The sequence below is a fragment of the Microtus pennsylvanicus genome, chromosome 1 (assembly GCF_037038515.1).
Source record: "Microtus pennsylvanicus isolate mMicPen1 chromosome 1, mMicPen1.hap1, whole genome shotgun sequence".
Taxonomy (NCBI): domain Eukaryota; kingdom Metazoa; phylum Chordata; class Mammalia; order Rodentia; family Cricetidae; genus Microtus; species Microtus pennsylvanicus.
In genome coordinates this window covers 137,324,751-137,342,047 of record NC_134579.1, presented here as the reverse complement: position 1 = coordinate 137,342,047, position 17,297 = coordinate 137,324,751, and the positions used below count along the sequence as shown (strand labels likewise).

General features: G+C 49.6%; 1 protein-coding gene across 4 annotated transcripts in view; it reads right to left on the bottom strand.

The window, feature by feature from the left end:
- Nucleotides 1–17,297, bottom strand: part of Sptbn4 (spectrin beta, non-erythrocytic 4) — a 92,100-nt gene that overhangs the window by 28,714 nt on the left and 46,089 nt on the right. For 3 of the 4 annotated variants that reach the window (XM_075987609.1, XM_075987618.1, XM_075987627.1), the window contains exons 17-20: nt 16,686–16,888; nt 10,118–10,208; nt 6,386–6,532; nt 3,601–3,864 (exon numbers count right to left, since the gene is read on the bottom strand). In XM_075987609.1, coding sequence (XP_075843724.1) covers nt 3,601–3,864; nt 6,386–6,532; nt 10,118–10,208; nt 16,686–16,888 — 705 coding nt within the window. Of the gene's footprint in view, nt 1–3,600; nt 3,865–6,385; nt 6,533–8,706; nt 8,837–10,117; nt 10,209–16,685; nt 16,889–17,297 lie in introns of those variants that run through there. The other variant, XM_075987636.1, reaches the window with a different exon arrangement.

Here is a 17,297-nt window from a genome sequence, read left to right as displayed (position 1 = left end):
GGAGAAACTGAGGCAAAAAGAGATGAGTAATACCCCTAGATGATCCTGCCAGTAAGTCTCAGAATTAGAAGGCTCCAGGCAGCTGGGATCCAGACACCACCCTCCTGACAGTGATGTTCCTGATCCTCTGTCAACAACTGGGCTAGCACCAGGGTCCTTCCACTGCACGAAGGTGACTGAGCACAGCTGTTTCCCCAGTGTCCCTCAGCGAAAGAGCAGCAGGACTATGATTCAAGCCTAGGTGTGGTGGTACACTCTATGATCTCCACACTTGGGAGAATGATGCAGGAGGATTGCCTGAAGTTCAGTCCTACCTGGCTATATAGTGAGACCCTGCTTAAAACCAAATAAACTAACAAAATCCAAACCAATAACTAGGCCTGGTCCTGAATGGCCGCCTGTGGCTGTGTGGCCTTAGGCTGGCCAGGGATCCCATCTGGGCCATGGATTTCCCTTACAGGACTGCGACGGATCCGGGATTATAGTGTGTGGTAGAGAACATTTGTTAGCAGTTCTCAAGATGTGGCCCGAGGACCACTGAGACCTTTTCAAGGCTTGCTGCAAGCCATTTTTACAGAAATACTAAGGTGTTGTGCTGAGGAAATGGCTCAACTGGTAGAATACTGGGTTTAATTTCAGCATCACATAAGTGAAGTGTGGTGGCTCACGCCTGTAATCTCAGCACTTGGGAGGTAGAGAGTGGAGGATTAGACATCAAGGTTATCCTCAGATATACTGTGGGTTCAAAACCAGCCTAGGCTACATGAGACTAACTCTCTCTCTCTCTCTCTCTCTCTCTCTCTCTCTCTCTCTCTCTCTCTGTCTACTTACCTAACTACCAATCTATCCATCCATCTACCCACCCACAGGATCAATTTGTCTGTCTGTCTATCTATCTATCTATCTATCTATCTATCTATCTATCTATCTATCTCTAGCCATCCACCTACCCATTCACCCAACCACAGGATTAAGTCTATCTATCCATCCACCCATCCATCTATTCATCTATCAATTCACAGACTAGTCTGTCTGTTTGTCCATTATCTGTCTGTCTGTCCACCTACCCATTCACTCAACCACAGGATTAAGTCTATCTATCTATCTATCTATCTATCTATCTATCTATCTATCTACCTATCTATCCATCCATCAACCCACAGGATCAGTTTTTTTTGGGGGGTGGGCAGTTTCGAGACAGGGTTTCTCTGTAGCTTTGGAGCCTATCCTGGAACTAACTCTTGTAGGCCAAGCTGGCCTCGAACTCACAGAGATCCTCCCGCCTCTGCCTCCCGAGTGCTGGGATTAAAGGCATGCGCCACCAGCGCCAGGCAAAAATCAGTTTATGTATCTATCCATCTACCCATCCATCGATCCAGACTAGTCTGTCTGTCTGTCTATCTATCTATTTCTCACGTTAAGCATCTTTTGTGTGTACACGGTCGTGTGTGCACACGCATGGGTGCTCGTCCATGCGTGTTCATGTGGAGGGCAGAGGATGACGTCAGGGGTCTCTTCCTCAATCACTCTCCACTTGATTTGTTTGGGACAGGGTCTCTCTGTGAATCTGGAACTTACAGTCATGAGACTGGCTGGCCAGCACACCGCAGGGAGACGCCTGCTTTCACCTTCCCACCGCTGGGATTACGGCTGTGCCTAGCTGTCTTACATGGTTCAGATCAAACATGGATTCTTGAGCAGCAGGATTTTGCTGAGTCATTTTCTCAGTCCCCTGTTTGTGTGTAAGGAAAACCTATTTATCTGTGCATACACCCTTTCTTCTTCCTCATTTAGTGTGTGTGTGTGTGTGTGTGTGTGTGTGTGTGTGCATGTGTGTGTGTGTACAACTTTATGGGAGTCAGTTCTACCATGTGGGTCCCAGGGATCAAACTCAGAGTTGTTAGGCTTGGCAGTAAGAGCCGTTTTCTGCTGAGCCATCTCACCAGCTCCACATTGTTCTCTATAAAACAGGGCTATTAAGGACAATTTGTGACGGATTTAATATTCATTTCAAAAGAATCAATAAATATTGGAATTTTTCACTTTTCATATGGTAAAGAGTGACAAGCTTAAATGACATAAACAAAGCCTTTTTTAAAAATCAGTCGGTATACTTAAATAATTATGCTTTTATTATCAGGTTTTTTCATTTTTGTTTGTACTGAGAATGGACCTCAGGGCTTTGAATGTTTCAAGCAAGCACTCTACCACTGAGCCACATCCCCAACTCCTCACTGGGGAATTCTAGGCAGGGGCTCTACCACTGAGCCACACCCGAGCCCCTCACTGGGGGATTCTAGGCAGGGGCTCTACCACTGAGCCACACCCGAGCCCCTCACTGGGGGATTCTAGGCAGGGGCTCTACCACTGAGCCACACCCGAGCCCCTCACTGGGGGATTCTAGGCAGGGGCTCTACCACTGAGCCGCATCCCAGGCAGTTTTCATTTTTATATTTTTGGTTGTGAGCCTAGCCTTTAACGGCTGAGCCATCTCTCCAGCCCAGCAGTTTTCATTTTTATTTTTACTTATTATTAATAATTAATTAATTAATTTTTGGCTCTAACTTTGTTGTTGATTTGAGACAGGGTCTCTTGTAGCCCAGTTTAGTCAGGAACTGGCTGTGGCCAACCATGGCTTTGAACTTTTGGTCACCATATTCCCATGTCTAGAGTGCTGGGATTACAGGCCTGTGAGACAAACACTCTGGTTTATGCAGGTTTGGGGATCAAATCCAGTCTAGCACTCTACCAACTGAGCTACATTCTCAGTTTATGTGCTTTTTAAAATGTATTTATTTAATTTGCCACCTACCATGTTGATCACTTTACAAGAAAAACCTTGCCAGAATTCCATCCAAGGAACACTGAAGACTCAAGGGATCTGGGTTTGAATCCAGCCCCTAGCATTTGCTCCCCAAGTGAGAAAATGTACTTTCCACAGTCTGAGATTATTATCAACCAATCAAGCTCCACTCCTGCCAATCAAGCCCCATCCCTGCCAGTTAAGCTCCACCCCTGGATTTAAAGACAGGAGCCATTCCACTTCAAGAGCTGAGCAGTGGGGCGTACATCCACACCTACAGGCCACACAGCCTTTAAGGCCTGAACACTAGTCAGCTGCTAAGCTAGAAGCAAGGGTTAAGCAGGCACAGGAATGCTCTCTAAGGGCTTCTGTTTGGTAAAGTAGAAACTGGCCACTGTGCAGTTTTTTGTACCTCAGTTTTCTCATTGGTACCAGAGAGTCTATTTCCTAAGACTGCTGCAGGAATGAACGCTGAGCCCAGGAACCGGAAGAGAAAGTACTCGTGGGTGCACTGATGCTCTGGGTAGAGCTGTGCTCCTACTTCTGAACCTTTTTCTCCACACAGAAAATATCAAAATCCCAAGAAACTGTCTGTTTGCTTATTTACAATACAGAATCCCTCTGTCTCCGTGAACCCTCAGTCCTAAGGTGAGGGCTGCTCCCAACACTCTCTGCTAGCGGGACAGCCTCAGGCTGAAACACCCCAGAGGGTCGTGTCTGAGCGGTTCCGCTCTACCCCAGGGACCCCACCCCCACCCCGCCCACCCTCGCCAACTAGGTCAGCCAGGCCATCATACCTGTAACTTCTTGAGCTGGCTGTTGACGGTGGCCAGGTCCCCTCCAGGGTCCACGTCTTGTAGCTGGCTCTCCATGTGAAGCAGCCTCTTGTCCAGCTCAGCAAAGCTCTGTACTAGCTGGTCCGCCTTGCTGGCCTCGAAGAGCTGGCGCGCCTTGGCCTGTGTGGTACTCTCCAGCTCCGCCCAGCACTGCCGGATCTCACCCAGTTTCTTGCGCACAGAGGCTGCCAGCTCGGGTTTCTCCTGCATCAGTTGCTGGCCCTCCTGGCCGGAGGGGTGGAAGGTCGAAGACAGAAGGAAGAGGACCAGTGATGGAAACAGACAAAGAGACACAGGACCCATGGAGCGACACAGGGAGAGAGACAAAGGCAGGGAGTTAGAGACAGAACAGACGCAACAGAGATGGGACCAGGGAAGACCGGCAAGAGACAGACAGGTTGATGTGGGGAGACAAAGAGAGCCCAGCAAAATACGGGAAGGAAATAGGGAAAAACAGATAGATGGCCATAGAGTGATGGTCGAGGATACACACACACACACACACACACACACACACACACACACAGTAGGACCACGAGAAAAGGACAGAAGAAAGATGAAGGTGAAAAGGAGAAAGGCAAAGAGGGAGAGGGGATGGGAGAAGAAGAAAAAGGGGAGGGGGCAGGAAAGAGAAGGGAGGGGAGAGTGGGAGAGGGAGAGGCAGGGAGAAAATGAACTTCCATTAAGCTCAAGGCCCAGAAGACTGGCTTTGTTACACACTGCCCTTTAAGGGTTCCCTATGATCCTCTCTGTCTCTCTCTCTCTTTTTGAGGTAGGGTTTTGCTGTAGTTTTAGAGCCTGTCTTGGAACTAGCTCTTGTAGACCAGGCTGGCCTCGAACTCCCCTGTGATCTCTTAAGAGCATAAAGTGGCACACACCTTTAAACCTAGCACTCAGGAGGCAAGGGTAGGTGGATCTCTGTGAGTTCAAGATCAGCCTGGTCTACAAGACCTAGTTCCAGGACAGGTCCCAAAGCTACAGGGAAACCCTGTCTCGGGTTGGGGGGGGGGAGGATAAAGTGAACCTGAGTGTTTCTGTTTGATTAGAAAAGTGGGGATGCCCTGGGTTGCAGTTCTAAGGGTTCAACCAGAATAAGGGAAATAAGGGGGTGTAGGGAGTTGATACCTGAAGTAAGTACCTGTGTAGGCCCTTCCAAAACTGAAGTCAACTGCCTTGGTGGCCCAGAGCTACATTTATGACAAGTTAACAATAACAGGAACATATTTTTATGCTCTGCATTTGGAAGGCAGAGGCAGGAGGATCTTTGTGGGTTTGGGGCTAGCCTGGTCTACAAAGAGAGTTCCAAGCTAGCCAAGGTGACATAATATCACCCTGTCTCAAAAAAAAAAAGAGTAAAGCGAGGCGTGGTGGCGCACACCTTTAATCCCAGCACTCAGGAGGCCAAGGCAGGTGGATCTCTGTGAGTTCAAGGCTAGCCTGGTCTACAGAGTGAGCTCTAGGACAGCCAGGGCTACTCAAAGAAACCTGTCTTGAAAAACCAATAAATAACAATAGTAATAATAAAAGAAGAAATAAAAATAATAATACCAAACCAGATATGGTGCTTACACCTATAATCCTACTTACACTTGAGAAACAGAGACAGGGGAATCATTAGATGTTTGAGGTCAGATGGTCTATACAGTGAGGCTCTGTCTCAACAAATCAAATAAAAAAAAATAGATAAACAAAATAAAAAGAAAGCCAAGTGTGGTGGTGTCTGCCTGTTTTCCCAGCACTTGGGAGGTGGGGGCAGGAGGGGCAGGAGTTCAAGGTCATCTTCAGCCACCTAGTGAGTTTAAGGCCAGCCTGGACTACGTGAGACTCTGCCTCAAGATAAATAAATAAATAAATAGTAAAATAAAGAAAATGTAAAGGGCTGGGATTGTGGGTCAGTGGTAGAGTACTAGCCTAGCAGGTACAAGGTCCTGAGTTCCAGTTCCAGTAATGAAACAATAATAATATAATAACCAAAAGGGAAGAGCAAAGCTGGCCCTGGTGTAGCTGGGTGGGAGAACATTTGCCTAGCATGTATCAGGTCCTGAGTTGGATTTGCAGAACCAGGAAAAATAAAACTCACAAATCAATGATACCATAATAACGGGTGCCTGGTGGTCCAACATACTGTATGTCCTCAAGCCCACAGAGGTGGCTACACCTGTTTGCTTGTTTTTACTCAAAAGGGTAAATGGAAGTTGGCTGTGGTGATGGAAGACTGTGATCCCACACTGAGGAGCCTCAGACAGGAAGGTCTAGGATTGAAGGCCAGCCTGGGCTACATAGCAAGACCATATCTCAAATAGCAAGCAAAAAGAGAAGCTGGGGCAGGGGAGAAGAAACCTAGGGTCTAGGAGGCCAACTTAGTTCTCTAAGATCTCACAGTTGATTACAGACCCTGAAGCTAGGGCTGAAAAAAATCCAAATTTTACTATAACCCAAGGTTTCCCCAGTTCATGTCTAAGGCGTCCCTCCATATTAAATGGCCTAAGTGATGGGAAGGGGAGTGTGGTAGCGTTTATAAGATGGGAGAAATGTTGATAAACAGGAGGCCCTGAGCAGCAATGAGAAGAGAGGACGACCTTGGTCAGGCGAGCAAACTGAGGCTCAAGGTTACAATAATGGCTCCACACCACAGACTTGATACAGGTCTGAACCAGCTGAGGGACGCCAGCCCAGAAGGGTGACAGTGGAGACATCAGCAGTGAGGACGTGTCTCCTGCAGGGCAGGGGGCTTCATCTTCCTCACCCTCTCTATCTTCTCCAGCCACTCCTTATTCTGAGCCAGCTCAGCCATGAACGCCTGGTGCCGGAGCCATCGCTTGTGCAGCTTGTGGCCGTCTTCCCGGGTGCCATCGCGAGCCGTCAGCATTTTCTCATGAATCCAGCCATCCAGCTGTGCAGGGCAGAGAGGGGGGCTCAGGAGGTTCCTCTCCCCATCTGTCACAGCCTCACAATACCCCTCGAAAGAATCCCCAGGGCGCGTTCTCAGCTGAGCAGAGTGGGGCTGAGGAGGGGAATCTATGCAAATAAGACTGACTGGAGAGGACCCTCGGGCCCTTTCTTGGATAAAGGATGCCTACGTGGTCCCCCAGCACCAGGTCCCGGGGCTCTGCCAGCCTCGGCTACATACAAGAAACCACAGTGGGATGTCTGGTTCCACCACCCTCCTTAAACAACCTCTGCAGTCAGAACAACCTCCAGCCCCAGTCCCAGCCACAGCAAAACTGAGACCCCGGGATGGGGGGGCAGCTCAGTGGGTAAAGGCACTGCCAAGCTTGAAGACCCCTGGGACCCACATGGTGGAAGGAGAGGACTGACCTCTGACCCTCTCACACGCACTATGGCGAGGGCACCCAAAGGCATATCCACGTGTAAGATGAGTAGATAAATGCAATAAAAATTAGATTTTTTTAAAAGGATAAAAAGCCGTGACCCCCTAATAAGGACCAAACCCTCAACTCTATGGGGGGGGGCGTGCTTGCCATCCCAGCATTGGGCAGGCTGGGAGAGGAAGAGATTGGGTTTGTGGCCAGCCTGAGCTACATAGCAAGACCCTGTTGATTCCATTTTTAAAAAAGTCCTTAACCTACTCCACAGGTTGAATAAACCCAAACCTAGCCTCAGCACCCCACAGTTAGATCAACACCCCCCAAACAACCTTATGACTATTTCCATGTTTAGCGTCCTGATAATTAGGCCTCCAAGCTAGAGGATACCCATCCCTTGGACCCAGAAATTCTAAAGAATCCTAAATCCAGCACTTGTGCCTAAGACCACAGTTACCCCCAATCATGACCAGCCAACGCCCAAAATGTGAACAACAGGCTGCCTTTTGATTCCTAGACCAAATCTACCCCCAAAATGTAAGATTCACAATGTGGCTCAGACCAAACCCCCTGATCCAGTGCTTCCCCGCCCCCTTCCAGCTAAAGTCATCCAAGATGCAAACAACAAGAATATACTCATTGCTCCCCACGGCAACAAACTGGCTGTTTTCTGAGACCCCTCCCCCACAAGAGCGAGGGCTGAGCCGAGGAGCAGAGCCATTGCTTGTTCAGCACGAAAAAGTAAGTTCTGGAATCCGGCTCCATCTCCAGCACTCAGGGAGGGGGAGAGTGTTTATTAAAAAAGACTTGTTCCTGAAGCCACAATCTCCTCCCGACCAAAGCCTGAACCTGGGACAGTTTGCTCCTCCCTCCTCCAGTCACAAGATCCTCCTCCTCCCTCCTGGTTAAAAAAAAAAAAAAAAAAAAAGGCCGGACTCTGCGGGTCCGGGCGGCAAGCACTGTCATATTCAAGGACAAATCCCGAGCCGGCCAAACCCCACCCACCCCACCCCACGTCCCCAGAGCATGTGCTCCTCAGGGGACCAGGACAGCTTCTCATATGCACACACTCGCAAAGTCAAACGCCGAATCCCCCAATTCCCTACGCAAGGTTGAACACGCAACCGGAGTCCTACAGTGAAGGCAAACCCCTGACGGAGGTGATCCGCGTTCTCTAGGTAAAGCCCTCTAAAAGGAATTGCCCCCTCTGGTTACGCAGTGCAAGACTAGACTCTCTCCACAACCAAGGGGGAGCCTCTCCGAAAGTCAGAGCCCCTCGGACTCAGGTCACATCTAATACCTCATCTCCCTATGCAGAGCCCCCCCACAAAGTGATTCACCCTATCATCCGAGACCGCTACGGACTCCGCAAGAACCAAAGACTCAAAACCCTAAAAATCTGGGAATCCCTCAAGACCAAGGCAAATTTGATCCCCTCGTAGGGAGGTTGGGACCCCCTGCTTCGCCCATACATCAAATGCAGGCTAGCCTAGGCTAGCCCCCCTCCCTGGCCCCTCTCGCTGCGGCTCCAGCACCGCGGACAGTTCCCGGGCTCGTCCCTCACCCCTTCCCCCACTCCAGGGCGAGGGTCCAGGCCCGCCCCCGTGCCGCCCCCGCCCCTCCCTCCCGCGGTCCAGGCAGGCGAGCACGCGCACGAGCCCCCTCCCCCGCGCGTGTCCGCGGGGGCGCGCGCCGGCCCCCTCCCCCTCTCTCTTCTCCTTCCCTCTGGCGCCCCCGAGACCTGCGGCGGCGGCGGCGTTGGAGGAGCGTCTCTGCGGCGGGCGGACAGACACTCGCCCCTCCACTGCGACGGCGGCGGCGACGGCGGCAGCGGCAACGGCTGAAGCTCCGGCGGGCGCGCGCCCCCTCCCTCGCCCCCGCGCCGCGGCCACGCGCCCGCCCGCGCGCGCCCCCTGCCTGCCTCCAGGCCCGCCTTCTTTGCGGGGGGCCCAAGTCTGGGGTGGGGGTGAAGAATCACCACCTTCTCTGAGCTTCCAGGCCGGGGACCTTGCGATTCATCTTAGGTCATTGCTACTGAGTCCAGAATAGTCTAACGACAGGAGACAGGACCATTCCTAATGGCAGGAGGAGGGGGTCGGGGTCCTCAGTTCCTTCAACTAGGTGAGCGTGGTAAGGGGGGTTAGAGGGTCTCCTGAACCATCATTAACCCGAAGAGGCTCTGGTTTCTGACTACCATACAAGGGTAGGAGTTAGGGCAGGAGGGCCTGCAACATCTGTGTTGTTGTCCAGAACCAGCTCCAGTGAGAAGATGGGCCAACAGGGACCGTTGCTAATAGAGCTCTCTCAATTATGGGAAGAAGGTTTGGAGACCTGTGTCTATTTTGTACGTGTGGAGACTAATCTGCCATGGGTGTTCAATATGCAGAGTCAAACCTTATCTTTAGTGGGGGTGGAAGGAAGGCAAGGACTTGGTTCCTGAGCCTTCTGGAAGAAACGGGTACCAGTACATCATGGAGGTAGAGTCTAGCCCTGGGTCACACTGACGGGGAGCTTGGGGGCAGGACATCTCTGGGAATTAAGAGAATGTTTCTGAACCATCTATGGGGTGGTCGGGGTCCGTAAGAGTTCCTTTGGAATACAAGGCAAGGAGTATTTCAATGCAGAAAGGAGTCTGGCCATCTTTTATCAGCTGTGATCCCCACAGCATTCAGAATGGATTGGTTCTTAGTACTTAAGGGACTGGGGATGTAGCTCACGTAGCTCGATCCCTTGCCTAGAGCTCCTGGAGTCCGGTCCCCAGCACCATAACTAACTAAACATGAAGGCTAAATTCCGGCCATCTGTGATTGAAGGAGTGCTCCCGGCCACCGGTCCATCCTCACCCCACCCCCACCTCAGTCTCCCGCGCTTCACACATCTCTAGAGAAAGGTGAGATCAGCGCTCCTTCCCTAGGAACTGTAGGCGCGAACTCAGCCGTTGCCAGGGGAGCCCAGGGCCCCTTCTGTCTCCCAGGAGCTCACGTGGGCAGACGGGGAGCTTGGGGCATGCGCTCTGGCACAGAACTCGGCACACCTCCTGGTGGCACAGAGGAAGCACGGTTCCTCGACCCCCTTAGACGGGGCGTCCCAGCCCTGCCCCCGACCAGAGAGCAAGTCTCTCTGTGCTGTCCTAGCTCAGCTGGAGGACCTACCTCATGACAATCTCTAAGGAAGTGCTGCAGCACAAGCTGGTCCAGTAGCTTTTGCATCCACTGCTGGGCCCTCAGCTGGTTTTCTTGGCTCCTGGGGAAAAGGCAAGGGCTGAAGAGAGGCCCAGGCATAGAAATAGGGTGCTAACAAGAGCGATGTGAGGGCGTCAGCTGAATAGAAGCAGGGGAAAGAAAAGGATCCAGAAACATTGGAAGGACAGGGCTCCAGAGAAGGGAGAGAGAAGAAAGGAAACTGGAGGAGGAAGGAGGGAGAGGTAAGGGGTAGAAAAGGAGAAGGAGGAGCACAGACATAACAACAATAACAACACACGCACAACACACACACATACACAACACACACAACACACTCACAGGACACACACAACATAAACACATAACACACACAACATACACAACACACACAACACACACAACATAAACACATAACACACACAGCATACACATACACAACACACACACATACACAACACACACAACACACTCACACAACACACACAACATAAACACATAACACACACAACACACACATACACAACACATACACAACACACACAACACACTCACACAACACACACAACATAAACACACAACACACACAACATAAACACATAACACACACAACACACACATACACACATACACAACACATACACAACACACTCACACAACACACACAACATAAACACACAACACACACAACATAAACACACAACATACACAACACACACAACACACACAACATAAACACATAACACACACAGCATACACATACACAACACACACACATACACAACACACACAACACACTCACACAACACACACAACATAAACACATAACACACACAACATACACATACACAACACATACACAACACACACAACACACTCACACAACACACACAACATAAACACACAACACACACAACATAAACACATAACACACACAACACACACATACACACATACACAACACAACACACGCAACACACTCACACAACACACTCACACAACACACACAACATAAACACACAACACACACAACATAAACACATAACACACACAACACACACATACACACATACACAACACAACACACGCAACACACTCACACCACACACATACAACACACATGACACACAACATAAACACATAACACACATACACAGCAAACACATACACAACACACTCACAACATATACATACCACAGACATGACACACAACATAAACACATAACACACATACACAACACACACAACACACTCACAGCACACATATACCACACACATATAACAGACACACATACACATAATACACACCATACACACATACTACCCACACCCAACATACACACGCCGCATACACCAAACACACAAACACACATACACACACATTACACATACACAACACATGCCAAAAACAACAGAGTAAGGGCACTTAGAAACAAAATCAAGCTGGGAGTGGTGACACACGCCTTTAACCCCAGCACTCGGGATGCAGAAGCAGGTGGATCTCTTGAGTTCGAGGCTCTCGGTCTACTGAGCAAGTTCCATGACAACCAGGGCTAAACAGAGAAATCCTGTCTTGGAAAAAAATCAGAGATAGGCACCATAGAGTTTAAGAGAGACACACAGAATCACACTAAGACCCATGGAGAGTGACAAACATAGTCCTATAGCTGAGATTAAAAGAAAACAAAGGGTTGGGGATATACCTCCAGAGGTAGAGAGCTTGCCTACAATGTGTGATGTTCTGGGTTCAATTCCAGGTACAAGAAAAGAGGGGAACCTAGAAAGATGGGGACAAAAATAAAAAGAACAGGAAAGACAAGAGAGAAATAGAAGAGAAGGCAACAGAAACCGATGGGCTGTGCTCAGTGGTAGAGCCCCTGCCTAGAATCCCCCAGTGAGGGGTTGGGCGTGCGTGTGCGTGTGTGTGTGTGCGTGTGAGTGCGCGCGCGTGTGTGTGCGTGTGTGTGCGTGCGTGCGTGTGTGCGCGTGTGTGTGTGCGTGCGTGTGTGTGCGCGTGCGTGTGTGCGTGCGTGTGTGTGCGTGCGTGTGTGCGTGCGTGTGCGTGTGTGTGTGCGCGTGTGTGTGCGCGTGTGTGTGTGCATGCATGTGTACGCGTGTGTGTGTGCGTGTGCGTGTGCCACCAGCTCATACGTATGCCTACCCTGTCATCCTCCATCCACAGAATCTAGGCAGAGAAGACAGCAAGAATGAGGTTGTTGGGCTTATGTGATGGCTCAGTGTATAAAGGAGCTTGTGGCCAAACCTGGTGATATGAATTCAATCTTTGGGAACCATATGGTTGAAGGAGAGGACAAACTCTCATAAACTGTCTTCTGATTGTCACACATGAACTGTGGCACTTACACACACAAACACAAAATAAATAAATGGAATTTATCTCTTCTTTAATGACACTGTCTTCCCCAGACTTCCAAGACTTCCCTGAACTTCCAGGCCTTACACACAAGAACACGCACGCTCTCTCTCTCTCTCTCTCTCTCTCTCTCTCTCTCTCTCTCTCTCTCTCTCTCTCGCACACGCGCACACGCACACACGCACACACACACGCACGCACGCGCACACACACACACACACGCACACAACATACCACCTTACTATTTTCACCCATTCTGCTTTTCCCCCTTTTAATGGAGACCCTGCTGTCCCCCTACTTTAATTGCTACTTTATAACTGCAGCAGTTTTGCTATGGCTATGAATTATAATGCAAATATCTGATTTGCAGCCCTGTGAAAGGGTGTTCAGCACGACCCCAAGGGGTCACCACTCACCTGTTGAGAACTGCTGTCTAGTTGCATGCCAGCTTTGTGAGGTCCCTCTTTACCATTCCCTGGCACTTTCTCTTTCCTTCTTTTTTCTTTTCTTTTTTTAAATATCTATTTATTTATTATGTATACAATATTCTGTGTGCATGTCTGCAGGCCAGAAGAGGGCACCAGACCTGATTATGGATGGTTGTGAGCCACCATGTGGTTGCCGGGAATTGAACTCAGGACCTTTGGAAGAGCAGGCAATGCTCTTAACCTCTGAGCCATCTCTCCAGCCCCCTCTCTTTCCTTCGTTTATTTTGTCCTTGTCACTTGGCACTGTCTCCCCATATATTCCTTACATGTCTATCCCCTTGACTTTCACAAAGAGGAGTGTTGTGTGTGTGCACGTGCGCAGGTGTGCTGTGCATGTGCGCAGGTGTGCTGTGCATGTGCGCAGGTGTGCTGTGCACGTGCGCAGGTGTGCTGTGCACGTGCGCAGGTGTGCTGTGCATGTGTGCAGGTGTGCTGTGCACGTGCGCAGGTGTGCTGTGCATGTGCGCAGGTGTGCTGTGCATGTGTGCAGGTGTGCTGTGCACGTGCGCAGGTGTGCTGTGCATGTGCGCAGGTGTGCTGTGCACGTGCGCAGGTGTGCAGGCCAGGAGTCAACCTTCAGTGTCGTCCTCTATCCCTCTCCATCCTAGTTTTAATACAGTGTCACTCGTTTCTCATCATTTCGTCTAAGTTGGTTGGTCACAGAGCTTCCTGTCTCTGCCCTCAGTGCTGGGACAGGGTTTCTCTGTGTAGCCCTGGCTGTCCTGGAACTCACTCTGTAGATCAGGCTAGCCTTGAACTCACAGAGATCCGCCTGCCTCTGCCTCCTGAGAACTGGGATTAAAGGTGTGTGCCACCACCACCTGGCTCATACCTAGTTTTTCACGTGGGTGCTAGGGGTAAAACTCAGGTCCTCACGCTTGTACCTTAAGCATTTTACCCACGGAGCATTGCCAGACTGAGGACAGTTTTTAAAGAGTTTTGTTTGTTTTTGTCTGTTTTGGTCACAGTCATGAGCTCCTTGGCATAGGGTGACTTCTCACTATGTCCTTTTTGCATGAATGTATAAACAAATGAATGTAGGAGGGCCCAAGAGAGACAAAGAGAACCAAATGATGAGACAAACATAAGGTTTGAGAAGAGAGATTTATAAATCCATGCCTATAAATCCAGTTCTTAGGAGCCTGAGTTAGGAGGGTCTGGAGTTTGAGGTCAGAGTCAGAAATATAAAAAGATCATGCCAACCTTGGCTACTGTCAAGAGAAGGGGGCATTAGCAATGCAGATAACATCTTTCTCTAAAGATGAGGGAAGAACAGGAAACAGATACAGAAAGAGAGGGTATGTGAGGGCAAAGAGAGACCCAGCATAGAAGGAGCAGGAGGGGCCCAAGAAGAGCAAGCAGGACCACAGCTACTTTGCCCTATTTCTCACCCGGAGTTAGGAAACAGGAAATGCCTTAGAAATTAACCTGCAATCAACTCCACTAGGACTTTGCAAGCAGGACTGGGGGTGGGGCAAGTGATGTGGGAAAGCCTTCCTCTCTGTGAGACAGAGAAACAATTGGGGTTCCAGTCCCAGCTGTACCACTTCCTGGCTAAGACACTGGACAAATGAACTCCCTCTCTGAGTGTCATTTGTAAAATGCAGCTATAGAAAGTTGTTTGGTGATGGGGATGAGATTGATTTGAGGAGGTGCTTGCCTGGCAAAGCCCTGGTTCCCTCTCCAGCACATTCCAAATGACTGTGGTGCTACATACCTGTAATCCAAATCCATGGGAGGCAGAGGCAGGAGAATGGGAAACTTAAGGCCATCCTCGGCTATACGGTAAGTTCTGGGCCAGTCTGGGTTACCTGAGACCCTGTCTCAAAACAAAAACAAAAGCAAAGAAACCTAAAACCTAAGCAAAAGGAGAACCAGAGAGCTGGTTGGTCAGTTTTTGCAGGGAATTCAGGTTTGGTTGCCAGCACCAACGTGCCAGCTCAGTCACCTGGAAAATCAGTTATAGATCTGATGCCCTCTTTGGTCTCCTCCAGCATCAGGCACCCACATGGTAATCCTAGCAAATCCCTTTCCTCTGCCTCCTCACCTGCTATGACACTCTGCTCTGCCCCATCGGTCCCCTCTCCCCAGGGCCAAAATGCACCTTTCTACCTCTTATTGTGAGGGATTTTTGTCACAGCCAGGCAGGGAGACTAATATACCAACCGCATGCATAGCTTAGCCACCTGTGGGAAAGCCTTCGCACCCACCCTACAGGTAGCAATGTGTCCTCCGTCAAGCAAATATTCTGGGGGCTGGAGAGGTTCAGAGATGAGACCTGTCTTCATCCCTGCCTCTGTCAGCTTAGAACTGGGGTACACGTTCCCTGTGGGCTCCCACAGACCCCTAAAATTTTCTTGCTCTGACTTTGATATTAGTCAACATATTTGTCAAGCAACATAACAGGAGCCAGGAGTAGCTTCGTGGGAAAGCTGGGGCACAGCTCTGTGTGGCCTTTAACTGTGGAACCTAGGGGAGGATGATATAGGAGCTTGTGGATCCACTGACACCCAGAATCAGTTCCCTTCCTCAGGCTAAAGACAGGAGATTCTCACTGTTCAAATTCTGTATTTTTTGAGTTCACTACCTCCTGTTGGTACACAAAGTAGCCATTTAAATCAAATCTTAAGCAATACAACAAAGCTAGGAACAGTGGGGCATGTCAGCAATCCCATCATTCAAGAGTCTGAGGCTGGAGGATTACTTTGAGTTTGACATCAGCCTAGGCTATATAGACATGTCTCATTTTTAAAATGATTTATTTTATGTGCATTGGTGTTTTGCCTGCATGTCTGTCTGTCTGTATTAAGGTGTCAGATCCCCGGGGAACAGGAATTACAGACAGTTGTGAGCTGCCATATGGGTGCTGGGAATTGAACCTGGATCCTCTGGAAAAATAGTCAGTGCTCTTAACCACTGGGCCATCCCATCTTCCAGGCTTCCTCCACCCCCGCCTCATTTTTTTTTTTGGTCCCTTATGTCAGGGTTTCTATGTGTAGCCTCGGTTGTGCTGGAACTCGCTCTATAGACCAGGCTGGCCTCAGACTCAGAAATCCACCTGCCTCTGTCTCCCGAGTACTGGGATTAACCAGCGCCCAGAAGATCGTATCTTTAAAAAAAAGGTCATAATGACGCATGTCTGTAATCCCATAATGAGGTAGGTGGAGGCAGAAGGATGAGGAGTTCTAGGTCATCTTCACCTACTTATAATGTTTCAGGCTGGGTGAGAGACTCAGGAAGAGAAGGCTCCTGCTACCAAGCCTGAAAAGCTCAGTTTGATTCTCATACTCACATGGTAGGAGAGGACTGACTCCCTCGAGTATATGTGCTGTTGCACACACACACACACACACACACACACACACACACACACACACACACGATAGGTAGGTAGGTAAGTAGATAGATAGATAGATAGATAGATAGATAGATAGATAGATAGATAGATAGATAGATAGATAGATAGATAGATAGATAGATATAAAAAAGAAAATCCCAGGCCAACCTGAGCTACAAGATACCCTATCTCAAAAACATAGATAAATAAATAAGGGGTTAAATTGAAATAAGGGGGAAACAGAGAAGCAGAAAATAGGAACGGGAGGAAAGATCTGAATATGCCTCCCCGCTCCACTGTGCCCAGACCCCACCTTCTGTGGTTCCGGAACTCGGGACCTACTTCTCCAGCAGCCGGGCCACTGCCTCCTGCGCCTGCTCCCCATAGGCGTTGCCTTGCCGCAGCAGGCCCTCTGCAGCTTGCACCGCCACCTGCATCTTTTGCTGGTTCAGCTCCATCGTGGTGAGAAAATCCCGGTGCCTTTTCATTGCCTCTTCCACTGACTCCACCGTGCAGGGGAGCTCAGCGCCAGAGAGCGCCACCTCCTGGGAACGGAAGGGACACAGGTCAGCTCGCCACCATCCCAGGACTCCAGAGAGGCGGCCAGCCGACTTCAAGCACTATTCCGCTCCAGGGCTTTTGCTCTTGCTGGACCTGCTCCTTAGCAGTACGTCTTTGCAGATTCCCTCAGGCCTCTGTTCCCTCTGCCCAAATCTAACAATGGCCCCTCTTGCTATTGCCTTCTAGATAACCCACAACCCCAAGTCACTCCAATCGTGATTGTTTTAAAATTCATCTCTACCAAAACCCAAGAAGAACATGGTGGCATGTTCTTTAATCTCAGCACTTTATGAGGCATAGGCAAGTAGATCTGTGAGAGTGTAAGGCTAGCCTGGTCTATATAAAGAGCTCCAGACATCTTGGGCTACATAGTGAGACCCTGTCTCCATAAAA